This window comes from Sorex araneus, chromosome 10 (assembly GCF_027595985.1).
Source record: "Sorex araneus isolate mSorAra2 chromosome 10, mSorAra2.pri, whole genome shotgun sequence".
Taxonomy (NCBI): Eukaryota; Metazoa; Chordata; class Mammalia; order Eulipotyphla; family Soricidae; genus Sorex; species Sorex araneus.
In genome coordinates, this window is record NC_073311.1 from 8,745,516 (window position 1) to 8,758,758 (window position 13,243).

The 13,243-nt window shown below is 42.9% G+C and overlaps 1 protein-coding gene across 13 annotated transcripts in view; it reads right to left on the reverse strand.

Moving 5' to 3' along the window:
* GRIP1 (glutamate receptor interacting protein 1) overlaps positions 1 to 13,243 on the reverse strand; it is a 752,587-nt gene that overhangs the window by 76,777 nt on the left and 662,567 nt on the right. For all 13 annotated transcript variants that reach the window (XM_055118021.1, XM_055118025.1, XM_055118019.1 and 10 more), the window contains one exon: positions 636 to 716. In XM_055118021.1, coding sequence (XP_054973996.1) covers positions 636 to 716 — 81 coding nt within the window. The remainder of the gene's footprint in view (positions 1 to 635; positions 717 to 13,243) is intronic.

The following is a 13,243-nucleotide window of genomic DNA, read 5'->3' on the forward strand; positions in this document are numbered from 1 at the left end:
AAGCTTTTATTTTTGTTTGACTTTATTTATTTATTGGCCATACCCAGTGGTATTGGGGGACTCTGCAGTGTTGGACCCAGGCCTCACAAAGCACGCACTCCACTCATGCGCTGTCTTTTTTTGGCCCAGAACCTACATGGTTTCTGTGCCCTTGAAATTACTCATGAAGAGTGTGGTGTGACATAGTGATTCAGTACTTACTGCTTTCAGTGACTACACTAGATAGATAAATATTGTTTTTGTTAGCACTTCAAATAGCCAACAAAAAATGGAGGATTTGGTAGATATTCTATTTTCATTTCTAGTAAGATGAGAGAGTTTAAGTGAATTGCCCCCATTCACACAGCATAAGTGCTATGGGTGTGACCCGGCTTTACATTTTCATATCACTACATGGAAACTTGGCAATGACACTGAAAACGTTTTCCATACCTGTATACCATTAGACAATATAATTTTATAGTTATTTTTAGCTTGAGATTGTTTCTTCTTTTTTTTTTAAAATAAAAGATATAGTTGTAGAATTTTTATCTGATGGAAGTTTTATGAAATTAAAAGGCTTAAAATATGTACATAGCTATGAAACAAATTGATTTTTAAAAGCCTAAATTAAAAAAATAATCACTTCTACTTACAACTTATGGTTATTCCGAGTTCAACATTGTGCTTCTTAGGGAGCTTTACATGAAATGTTCCACTACTTGGGATGACGGACTCTGTAATTTCAAAATTTAAAAAAGCATGTTTATATATGACCAGGAAGAATGGATCACCAATCAATGAAAATGCATCAAGAAACTTTTTGTTTTGTTTTTTTCGCGATACACTAAGCAGTGCTCAGGGTTACTCCTGGCTTGGTGCTCAGGAATCACTCCTAGCAGGCTTGGGGAACCACAAGGTGTACTGGGGATCAAATGCATGCTGTTTGCATATGAGGCAAGCACCCCACCCACTGTGATATTGCAGCCCCAAGAATATTTATGATCACATCATTCAAGCTATCACACTGTGACTGAATGTCTGGAAAATCTCAACAAAACAAGCTTCTAGAGATGATCACGTCCTATGCAGAGTCATTAGTTTCAAATTCAAGCACCAGATGAGTTTAGCATTTCTGGAGTATAATTCAGGCAACATCTCCTGCAAATTTACATGGGATACTAGTTAAAATATAGACTGCACCCCAGATCTGGGGAACCAGAATCTCTGAAGGAAAAGCCTAGAGACCTATATATTAAACAGTTCCCCAGGTGATTGTCAGACATACTAATGTTTAAAAAATCACAGGTGTTCCTCTAACACATGTAAAAATTTATCCTATTTTCCTCTCTCTCTCTCTCTCTCTCTCTCTCTCTCTCTCTCTCTGTGGTGCTGGGAATCAAACCTACACAGTTAGGCAAGCACGCTACCACTGAGCCACATCCCTGGTCAACATTTACACTTTTGTTTTCTTTTGGACGGGTGTGTGGGTGCTGGTTTGGGTTTGGGGCCACACCAGTCGGTGTTTAGTGCTTACTCCTGGTCACTCTTGATGGGACTTGAGGGCCCATATGGGGTTCCAGGGCTTGGATCTACGTCAGCAGTGTGCAAGTGCCTTAATTGTTGTACTATTTCTTCAGCCTAACATTTTACACTCTTGTAAATTTATGTTTTCTCCTAAATTAAAAATGAAAAAATGAAAACAAAAATTAGAGGTCTTTGAGCTGAGGATGTGTCTCAAGTGGGAGGAGCACAAGCCTTGCCTCTGTGAGGTCCTGGCACCCGAAAACACCGTGAACAGGAAGAACTCTAGGTGGGTGACAATCTTCCCAGCCCCTGCAGCTTTTCTCGCTCTATAATATTCACCCAGAGTTTCTGATTCCACATTACTTTTTTTTTTTAATCTGTTGTTTAAAGGTAGCTGTGGGGACAGATTTAAGTTTGGTGTATTGGTTGTTGATTTGAAGAGGTAGCTAGATGCCTTAATTTTTAAGGTACAAAGTCTACTACAAGTAGAAGCAGGAACAATATTCACCATCTTTCATTTGCAGAACAGCAATGGCCACAGTCAGTTCAGATGTGGGCCACAGCACTGGAAAATAGGGCCCCAGGAGGCCTTACCAGCATGAAGGATAAGCTTCCATTTCTGGGTCCCAGAGAATTTCAGGAGACCCCAGGGGGAAGGTGTGAACAGAGGGCCACTGGGACAGGATGAAAGGGGGCTTAGATACTGCCCAAACAGTATAGAAGAAGTCAGTGTTGCAGCAACAGATAGGTGACCAGCGTGCCTGCGTCATATCTCAACCTTGTGTAGAACTAAGTTGGCTTGACTAATATTTGAGACAGGAAGGGCTAGTTGTTTTTTAAAAAAATTTTTTAATTTTATTTATTTATTTATTTATTTATTTATTTAAATTTAATTGAATCACCATGAGATAGTTGAAAGCTTTCATGTTTGGGTTACAATCACACAATGATCAAACACCCATCCCTCCACCCAGTGCACATTCCCCACCACCAATATCCTGGGTATACCCCCCCTTTCTTACCCTCCCCTGCCTCCATGGCAGACAATATTCCCCATGCTCTCTCTCTACTTTTGGGCAATATGGCTTACAACACAGACACTGAGAGGTCATCATGTTTGGTCCATTATCTACTTTCAGCACACATCTCTCATCCCGACTGATTCCTCCAGCCATCATTTTCTTAGTGATCCCTTCTCTATTCCATCTGCCTTCTCCCCTCCGCTCATGAAGCAGGCTTCCAGCTATGGGACAATCCTCCTGGCCCTTGTTATCTACTGTCCTTGGGTGTCAGCCTCATGTTGTGTTATTCTATACTCCATAAATGAGTGCAGTCCAGGAAGGACTAGTCTTACTTATTACTGTATCACTGTCATCCCGTTGTTTATCTATTTACTCGAGTGTGTGCCAGTAACGTCTTCATTCGTCCCAGTCCTGAGATTTTAACAGCCTCTCCTTACTCGTCTTTCCCAACGATTGGAGGCTCTTTCAGGGTCAGAGGAATAGACATGGTATTGTTACTGTTTGGCATATCAAATATGCCACAGGGAGCTTGCCAGGCTCTGCTGTGCGGGTGGGATACTCTCGGTAGCTTGCTGGGCTCTCCGAGAGGCATATACATACACACACACAAACATGTATATATATATATATATAATTCCCTCTATGATTTTATGGAAAATGGGAAGGGAGTGTCTTATGACGTGTCTTACTTATACTCTTAAAATTCTTTTCATTGCCTGAAGACCTTTGGTTAGAAATAAGATTAAAGTGCGAATATTCACTGAGGGGGTAACACCAATTTACAAAGTTGCTAATGACTATAATCCTTCTCTGGAAGGTTTGGAGAAGGATGGGTTCGGGTTGTGAGAAGCAAAGGAAGCACTAGCTTAAGAGGAAGAAGGTGGGAAGGCTGAGGGAAGGCTGAACTAATCCACTTTTACTGCTTGGTTTTGTTCAAGGTTAACTCCCCAACCAGCACACAAAAAATTAATGAGGCCACCTGTGAGTGGGTAGCTCAGGCCTATTAGGCTGAGCCCCGCTAGCCCTACTTACTAAGCGCATATGTAACATTCTGCAAAGCTGAGGTGAGGTCAGACGTGGCCTCTGATTAGCAGTCAGTGCCTGTGTGCTCCTCCTGGCTCTGCCTTGCCTGCTCTTTCCGGCCTGCTGTATGCTCCCATGAGGAATTTAAGCAACTTTTTTCAAGACCAGAATTTGATCTTATTCAGAAGATTCTTCATAGCTTGCTAATCAGAGACACACAATAAAAAAATGGGTATTCTCACCCTCCCACCTTTCCAGGCTTCTAGAAACTCATCTGTTAAAAGGAAAAAAAAAGGGGGGGAAAGGGAGATGGTGGGGGGAACCCTCCCCTCTTGCCCTGGCAGTCTCTGTCACAGCTCCAGGTACTCCCTAACCTTCCATCTCTGGCTTCACGTCCCACCGGGTACTTCGCTCCCAGGCAGGGAGTGCAGCTGGAGCCTCTCAGGCTCTGACCTTCCCAACTCTCTAACCCCGGCAGGGTGCTGCTGAGTTTATTATTTTGACCTCACTGTCCTCCCCAACAAATAACCCACCTGCATGCCAGGAAATAACCACATCCATTTCCTAGGTTACATATTCATAAAAAACTCATAAGCAGAGCTTGAGATAAGTAAAATGTTTATGTCCCTATGTCCCTAACAGATTTCAAAAAAGAATGACTAGTTTTAACCTATTGGGTAGGAAAAAGAGAGAGAAGTAGAAAAATAGAAAGGAGGCCAGTGAAGAGCACTTAAGGGTGCTTTACTTTCTTGTTTCAGTTGTTATAAATATTGTCACTGTCACTGTCATCCCGTTGTTCATCAATTTGTTCAAGCAGGCACCAGTAACGTCTCCATTGTGAGAATTGTTTTTACTGTTTTTGGCATATCAAATACACCACGGGTAGCTTGCCAGGCTCTGCCGTGCGGGCGGGATACTCTCGATGGCTTGCCGGCCTCTCCGAGTGGGATGGAGGAATCAAATCCGGGTCAGCTGCATGCAAGGCAAAAGTCCTACCTGCTGTGTTATTGTAACACATCAAGTGTTATAAGTATTAAAAATATTTACTTTCTGTAAAGTGAAATTTACCAGTTACACATGCGGGGTGGGGGGCTGGGGAGGTGGGGGGAATGGGGGAGGTATATCGTGATTCTTGGTGGTGGAATATGTGCACTGGTGAAGGAATGGGTGTTTGAGCATTGTATAACTGAGACTTTAACCTGAAAGCTTTGTAACTTTCCACATGGTGAATTAATAAAAGAATTAAAAAAAAATATTTACTTTCTCTTTACTTTTTAGGTCACACCTGGTGATGCTAGGGGTTACTCCAGGCTCTGTTTCAGGAATCACTCTTGATGGTGCTCAGGGGACTTTATGTCCCCAGGTGCTCAGGATGGAACCTGGGCTGCCTGTGTGCAAGGCAAGCATCTTACCTACTGTACTATATCTCTGGACCCAGAAATATTTACTGTCAAAGTATTTCTCAACGGGCTCATAAAACCAGGGATGTAGCTCAGGGGTAGAAGACATGTGGTACATGTAATGAGGTCCTGGTCTCGTGTTCTCTCTCTCTGTCTCTCTCTCTGTCTCTCTCTCTCTCTGTTTTCAATAAAATTCTTCAGAAAGGATGCTCTAATTTTATGAAAGGAGCCAGCAAGTATTTATATATTAATCAATCCCACACCTTCGGCCATCTCTTTTCTGAATCCTAGAAAACATTCTTTGCTCAACTGATGGAAAATTGCCACCTTCTACTCTACCCCTCAGCAATTGTTCAGACATCTGGGTTAGCATATAACCTAGGGGCAGAGAGAGGGACCTGGAAAAGTCTGGCTTTGCCCAGAGGCACCAGCAGTCAGTTCTCAGAGAGAAGGAACAAAGGAACCACAGGGTGTGAGGAGGGTGAGGTGAGTGCCTGCCCTAGGCTGGGACAGCCCCTCAGATATGGTTCTGCCTTGGTCTCCCTTTCCTGTCCTCCAGGGCTGTGGAAGGCCTGTGCACTTCTAGTACACGCCTCTTCTCTGTCTCCACTAGCTCACGTATGTATATTTCTGTTGCTGACAACTGAAAGATCTCTGGCAAACACATTGATCCTATGGAGGAAATGAACAAGAGTGAGGCAGAAAGTCCACATACATGGGTTTATGGGTGTAGCAGCAATTGGAGCGTAAGGTAAAGCATGTCAATGGCCCGCAAGTAAATGTATAGAGCTTTACAAGAATAAATGGCTACACTATTTGTGAAAAAGTTCTCTGTAAATGTGTGTGTGTGTGTGTGTGTGTGTGTGTTTGCTTGTGTCTGTGCTTACCTTACGTGTAAGTATGTAAGATCTTGCCCATGATTCTATACAAGTGAGGCCTTTGAAACACAATGGCTGGGAAACAGTGCTTTAGAATAGTTACTATAGCAACATCTTGGCTTTCTAAATTTTTAATGCAGGGAAACTTGACCAAGATTAACATTGTTAATGACACTGGGGGAGATATTTTCACATCCTGAAAAACTGTGATGGATCACATTTGACTACATAAGATTTGTAACAGTCATAATGATGAACAAATAACAAATGAATCTCTTTGCTCAAGCTGTTGCTTCATTTTAATCTTTAAATGCCAACATGACTTATTTTATCTTTGGCAATTTTTCCCCTTTACAATTATTTGGTTGTTAAAGCAAAGGCACACTTAATTTGAAGTTTCTTAAAGAAATATTAGTAAGGAGGAAACAAAGCCAATATTTGGAAAGAAAACACAAGGTTTAGAACAAGTAAACAGAATGTTTATTTTGTTAGACTCCCAAGTGATTATTCTGTGTTCCCCTGGTTTTGCTTTATCTTTGTTAATACTATAATTAAAAACACATTTGGGTAACAAAAGACGGGGTGGGGCTTCTTTCTTTTCAATTGGTCTGCTTTTTTTGCCTGAAGCAGTCATTGTTGGCATAGTGAGTAAGCAGAGCATTATAATTCATCAATCTGGACACCCTTGTGAGATTTGAAAAGAATTAGGGAATTTTAAGAGGGGGGTGAATGTAAATGTTTAACTCTTACCTACTCAGAAAAAGGCACTTCAGGATCTAGTGATAATGGCAAAGGACTTTCACCACGATTTCTTCTAAACAAAGCTGTCTGGTTCCCACCCCCCTCCCCCAGCAAATTATCTTCAGAATGTAAGCAGAAACTTCAAGCATTCATGATAATGTATTATTTTGTTTGTTTATTTTTAGTCACCCAATGTTGCTCAAGGCTTCCTGCTGGCTCTGTGCTCAGAAATCACTCCTGGCTGAGCTCAGGGGTCCATATGGGATCTGGGGATTGAACCCGGATGGCCAGATGTAATGCAACTTCCCTACCTGCTATACTATCACTCCAGCCCCATAGAGTGGTACTTAAAATATAGTACCAGAGAAGAAAAAAAGTAAATTCTTTATATGCAATAACTACATCTATCAAATATTTGTTTGATAAAATTACGTATGTGGTTTAGAACTTTGATAGAGAAATACATCTTAAATCTTTATTAGCAAGTTAATTTAAAAGTGATTAACGTTACTGCACTATTGTTTGTACAGTGGTACCAACTGAAAGAAATTGAATCAAGAGCTAGGGAGAGTGTCAGAGGGCTGGTGTTTTGTATATGGAAGACCTGGGTTCAGTGGTAAGCCTGCACCTGAAGCAGCTTCAGGGGATCATGAGAATTAGCCCCCCCAAAACAAACAACAAAACAGAACTGATCCATGTGTACTCACTGTCAAGTTGACTATCCACTTTATGTGCCACTTAAAATACTTATTAAAGGAGAGAACATATCTCTGTGATCCAAAAACTGGTGAATTAATATCTTTCTGAGGAATATATTTCTGAGAAAGAGTATGAGAAATAGATGACTTACATCAAATTAGAGCAGACTCTGACATCTAGTTCTGGCTAGTCCTAACTGTAATATGCCACTCTGAACAGCACTAGTTTTGAAATAATTCTGCAGAACTTGATGTTCCTAAGTTCTTGATTGTCTAAAAAAAGATGTTTTCTGATTCCAACAGTTTCAATGGATGATAATGACTAACTCCAGCATTTTACTGAAGATTCTGATGTTGGATCTGGGCTCAGCAAATAGATTCTGGCATCTACTAGTAAGGGCTGCCATGAGCAAGAGATGAAGAAATGACAGGATAGGAGTATATTTTTGTGGTCTTATTCAGTATATTTCTACCCAATTAAAATAGGTAGATTTGGGGCTGAAGCAATAGCACAGCGGGGAGGGCATTTGCCTTGTACACGGCTGACCCGGGCTTGATTCCCAGCATTCCATATGGTCCCCTGAGCACTGATAGGAATAATTCCTGAGTTCATGAGCCAGGAGTAACCCCTGTGCATCGCTGGGTGTGGCCCCAAAAGCACTGTATCACTGTCATCCCGTTGCTCATCGATTTGCTCCAGTGGGCACCAGTAATGTCTCCATTTTGAGACTTATTGTTAGTGTGTTTTTGGCATATCAAATATGCCAAGGGTAACTTGCCAGGTTCTGTCGTGTGGGCGAGATACTCTCAGTAGCTTGCCAGGCTCTCCGAGAGGGACAGAGGAATCAAACCTGGGTCAAACCTGGGCCAGCCGCATGCAAGGCAAATGCCCTGCTGCTGTGCTATCGCTCCAGCCCACCCAAAAAGCAAAAAAAAAAAAAAAGGTAGATTTTCAGGGCAATTAAGAGAAGGGAAATGACATTAGATCCTTTCCCCTGTCATTTATTCAAGCATGCTAAGAAATAGGCATAATAGTTCCTATTTGGAGTGTGTGTGTTTAACAATTGGATCACACCCAGTAGTGTTCAGGAGTTACTGCTGGTGTGGTGCTCAGAGGTTACTCCCAGTGGTGCTCATGGGTCCATGTGGTGCTGGGGTTCAGTTCTGAGTCTCTTGCAAGCCAAGCATGCACTCAGCTTTTTGAGCTGTCTCCCTACCCCTACCCTGAGTTCCTATGTTTCTAGGAGCTTGACTTATTAAGAGTACTTCATCAACCATTATTAAAATATGCATACATATGTTTCATGTGGATGAAACAATGAAAATATTTTGGATACATGTAAAATAAAAGTGCATTTTTAGCATAAGAAATACTTAGGTACTGCTTATGGAGGAGATTATGCTGTTCAGTTTTCTTTTTGTTTTGGGGCCATACTTGGCAGTCCTTAGGACTTACTCCTGGCATTTGCTCAGGGATCACTCCTGGTGCATTTGTGGTGCCAGGGATCCAATCTGGGTGGGCCATACAAGCAAGGCAAATGCCCTATCTGCTGTCCTATAGCGCTGGGCCCTGGGCCACGCTAGAGAACTATAGCATTTCTGTTCATTGTATAGATAGTCCTTTACCATTAATGTTCTATGATCACAGTTAAGTATTTTCTGGGCCCACTGCACAGCCTCTTCTTTGAAAGCCGTATACTCCTACCACGTCATCCTCATAGGATATATTTCACTAGATTTGGCTTGACCATAGTTGACTCTAAGGGGAAGACACCAAACCTAAGCGGGGTCAGTTAGATTCTTTCTCTCTGGAACTGGAAATGATAAGTGGCAGATATTGGCTGGGCGCTTTAGCAAGGTTTCGCCAATCACGTGGAATCAAAAGTCAGGGGAGGGAAAAAACGTCAAGAAACCTTGGCCAGAGACCAATACAGCAGATGTGGAGAAACAGACAGCACTGAGAGAAGCCTCACAGTAACAGTGGGAATAATCGCTTCTGAATGCTGATGGAAGTTCCTGAGGCCACTGTTTCAAAGGGGCGAAGTCTCTTTCCACTTCAGAAATTTTGAAGACTTGCTTATGTTTGTAAAAAATTCTAAATTTGAGTGTAAGTCTTAACCATTAGCAAAATCGTAATTCTTCTCTCCCCATTTTTTTCCCTGAAGAATCTTCATTTCCTTCTCTTCTTCCCAGGCTATTAAGCAGATCCTTAATTGATTCCCTTCCCTTTCCAACCTAGATACTTTGAAACAGGCAATATGACTAGTGGCTAGAATATAATCTTTGGAGCTGGGTTAGAATCCCAGCCCTATCATAAGTGGCTTCAGTTTTTTTGAGACATAAAAGCCATCTGTTAAAAGGCAGCTTAGATAGAGAAGGGATCACCAAGTAATGGGTGCTAGGAGGGCCCATTCGAAATGGGAGATGAGGGCTGAAAGTAGACTATAGACCAAACATGATGGCCATGTAATAACTCTATTGCAAACCATAACACCCAAAAGGAAAGAGAGAGCAAAAGGGAATGCCCTGCCACAGAGGCGGGGCGGGGTGGGGGGAGGACGGGTTAGGGATGGTGGGAGGGATGCTGGGACCATTGGTAGTGGAAAATGGGCACTGGTGGAGGGATGGGCACTAGACTACTATATAACTGAAATGCAAGCATGAAAGTTTATAAATCTGTAAGTGTACCTCATGGTGATTCACTAATAAAAATGTTAAAAAAAAGGGTTAAGTGAGCTAATGCTCACACAAAGCTTAGAAAGAGGACAAGGCATAGTATAAACATTGGAGAGGTATCATTATGATAATTTTGATACTATTATCATAATAATTCATTAATTCTCCCTGCAACAATTTGAACCTCTGGGATTCAAGCTCTTCTACTGAAATGTCCCTGGAAATCTCAACCTCTGGTTTAATGTAATAATTTGATGTTTCAAGTCTTATTGCTCAGCAGTTTAGTTCTTACATAAAAGGATACAACTGCCTGTTGACACTACTCTAAGCTTAGAACTTCCAGACTTTCTTTAGTTCACTACTCAGCATGAAAATCCTCCCCGCATATGTCTGGTTGGTTTTCTCATTCATTTCTCTATTAACTATTCTAGTAGACCAGCTTGGAATAGTTAACTTCCTTCTTTCCTTCCTTCCTTCCTTCCTTCCTTCCTTCCTTCCTTCCTTCCTTCCTTCCTTCCTTCCTTCCTTCCTTCCTTCCTTCCTTCCTTCCTTCCTTCCTTCCTTCCTCCCTCCCTCCCTCCCTCCCTCCCTCTCTCCCTCCCTCCCTGTGACAACCAATGGTAACTCAGGGCTTACTCCTGGCTCCATGCTTACATATTATTGCTGGTGGGGCTTGAAACCATGTGTGGATCCAGGGATGGAACTTGGGTCAGCTTCATGCAAGGCAAGTACCCTGCCACTGCACTATTGCTCTGGTTCAGAAGAGCTAATTTCTTTCAACTCCCCAGATACCTTCTTCATACTTGCAAAGCTAAAAAAATGCTATTTTTATTTTTCTCTCTTCAAATGCATGGAAAGAGATGTACTTTGTCTTAGATTAGCTATATTCTGAATAATTTCCCATCCCATTTTGGGGTGGTGGTGTGTCCAATTTTACCAATTATATCTTCTTTGAAGTAGGCGGGTAGGTAGAAAGTCCTTTGGCAGAGAACTTCAGGTGAATTTCATAAAGTCAAAACTAGCTGAGCCCATTAAGGACCCATCAAAGGCGATTCATCAATCCATCCTTGTCAACCTCCTAGCAGTGGACTCTAGGACTGGGTAGCTTGGAAAAACATCCTCATGAGAGCCAGCTTTGAAGAAGCATATATGTCCACTCGGCATCTTGTCTTGGAGTCACCCACACCTGCATATTCTGTATGCGCAAGTGTTTCTCTTTACTCCAGGGAATCCTCTCCACCTTGAAAATCACCCCAATGCGTTACTCTAGGTGCGCCCTTTTCTTTTCCTTTATGGGCGCTCTCCATTCCTGTATCCCAAATGTGTGTGTCACCCTTTACGAAGCCAGAAAGTGCACCAACTTCACTCTGAAACTCATACCCCTTTCTCCCGCCACTAATACCTCTCCAACCTCGTATTTCCTAAGTAAAATGTCCTTGTCTCCTTATTTGTCTTCTGAAATTCTTTCTTCTGGGAATGGACAATGAGCCTGGGAAGCTAGGTGGAAGCCAGGATTTCAGGGTCCACATCTGTGGGAACTCTTGTAGGCTTCTGTGGGTCTCACCTCCCAGTGCATCTCATCGGTGGTGGAGCGAGCAGGAGCCTCCTTTACCCCTGGAGGCCCCCCACATACTTACCTACAACATTTCCTAATCCACTTCACCCATTCATTTCTCCAATCTTAAAACAAAAGAGCATCCCTCAGCGCCCTGCTTTTTATTTATTTATTTGTTTGTTTGTTTATTTATTTTCTACTCCATCCCCAGTTGCCATCTCCTTAGTCCCTCTCTGAACTCTGAATCCCTCTTTGTTGTCCATCTCTAGTAACATTTCTTTTTCTTTTTTTTTTTGGGGGGGGGTGACACCCGGCAATGCACAGGGGTTGCTCCTGGCTCTGCACTCAGGAATTAGACCTGGCAGTGCTTGGGGGACCATATGGGATTCTGCGAATTGAACCTGGGTCAGCTTCATACTATCGTTCCAGCTCCTCTAGCAACATTTCTTAGTATTGCCAGATGTGCCCAAGGGCAAAATGGAAAACCACTGATTAGAGGATAAGGTAACAAGGAACAGAACACAGGTCTGTACCTAAATGCTACAAAGGCTCTCAGGGAATAATCCCACAGAAGCCCCCAGTCCCTTTCAGTCATTCACTACAATTGTCCTGCCAAACCCTCTTCTAAAGCCCAGTTTCTTGGCAGACTGCAAGCGTGGTGCTTCTGGCTTTCTCCACCTATGCTTACCTCTCAGCTCATTTGCCTTTTGTCCTCTGACCCATAAAACAACTCTGCAACATTTCTCTTCCTAATTCCCAGCTTCATTGGAAATTCCCTGCCTCTTGTTACTTGAATTTCCAGGACTGTCTTTATACCATTGGTCATGATTCTTTTATTTATTTATTTATATTTGCTTTTTTTTTTGGGGGGGGTCACACCCGGCGATGCTCAGGGGTTACTCCTGGCTCTGCACTCAGGAATTACTCCTGGTGGTGCTTGGGGGACCATGTGAGATGCTGGTAATCGAACCTGGGTCAGCTGAGTGCAAGGCAAACACCCTCCCCGCTGTGCTATTGCTCCAGTCCCTGGTCATGATTCTTGCCTAAAACTCTTGGGCATCCCAAGTACCGGCTTTTGGGTATTCCTCCCAGTTCTTTGTGCGTCTTCTTTATCTTCTTTGCTACTATCCCTATTCACCCCTTAGTCCTGGTTAGGCAGAGTCCCTCCTCAGTCCTCTTTCCCCCATACTCTCTCCCCGGAGGTGCTCTCAGCAGTCACTGCCATGTTAATTCCTCCCCAGTTCTGCTTTCCAGCACAGCGCCCAGCCTGCAGTCTCCCGGGCGTCTTCTGCAACATTCTAGTGGCGCACACATTTGGCAAGTCTATTCTTATCTTCCCACTATTCTTGCTCTTGTCTAATTGGCTAGACGCTTCTTGAAGGAACCGATCCTTTCTATTTTCTCTTTCAGTGGTCTGAACATAACAGTGCTGAGCGCTAAGTAACTGCAGCTCTGGCATTGTCTTTGGAATTAAGGAGTGAATATGCTTGTCCTGGCTTCTTAGTATTGGCAGCAGATTTGCTTAGTCTTATCAAACACAGAACTCTTCGTTATCTCCCAGTTCCTACGCCCAGCCCGCTTCTCCCGAGGACACCTCTATTGAAGCAGTTGTTCATCCTTGTGCTTCCTTCCGGAGCCACCCTCAACCTTCCCTTTCTCTCAACTTTCATATCTGCTCACTAAGCAAGTGCTGTCGGTTCTGCCTCGAGCCATATCCTAAGTTCCACTGTCGTGGTCTCTGGCA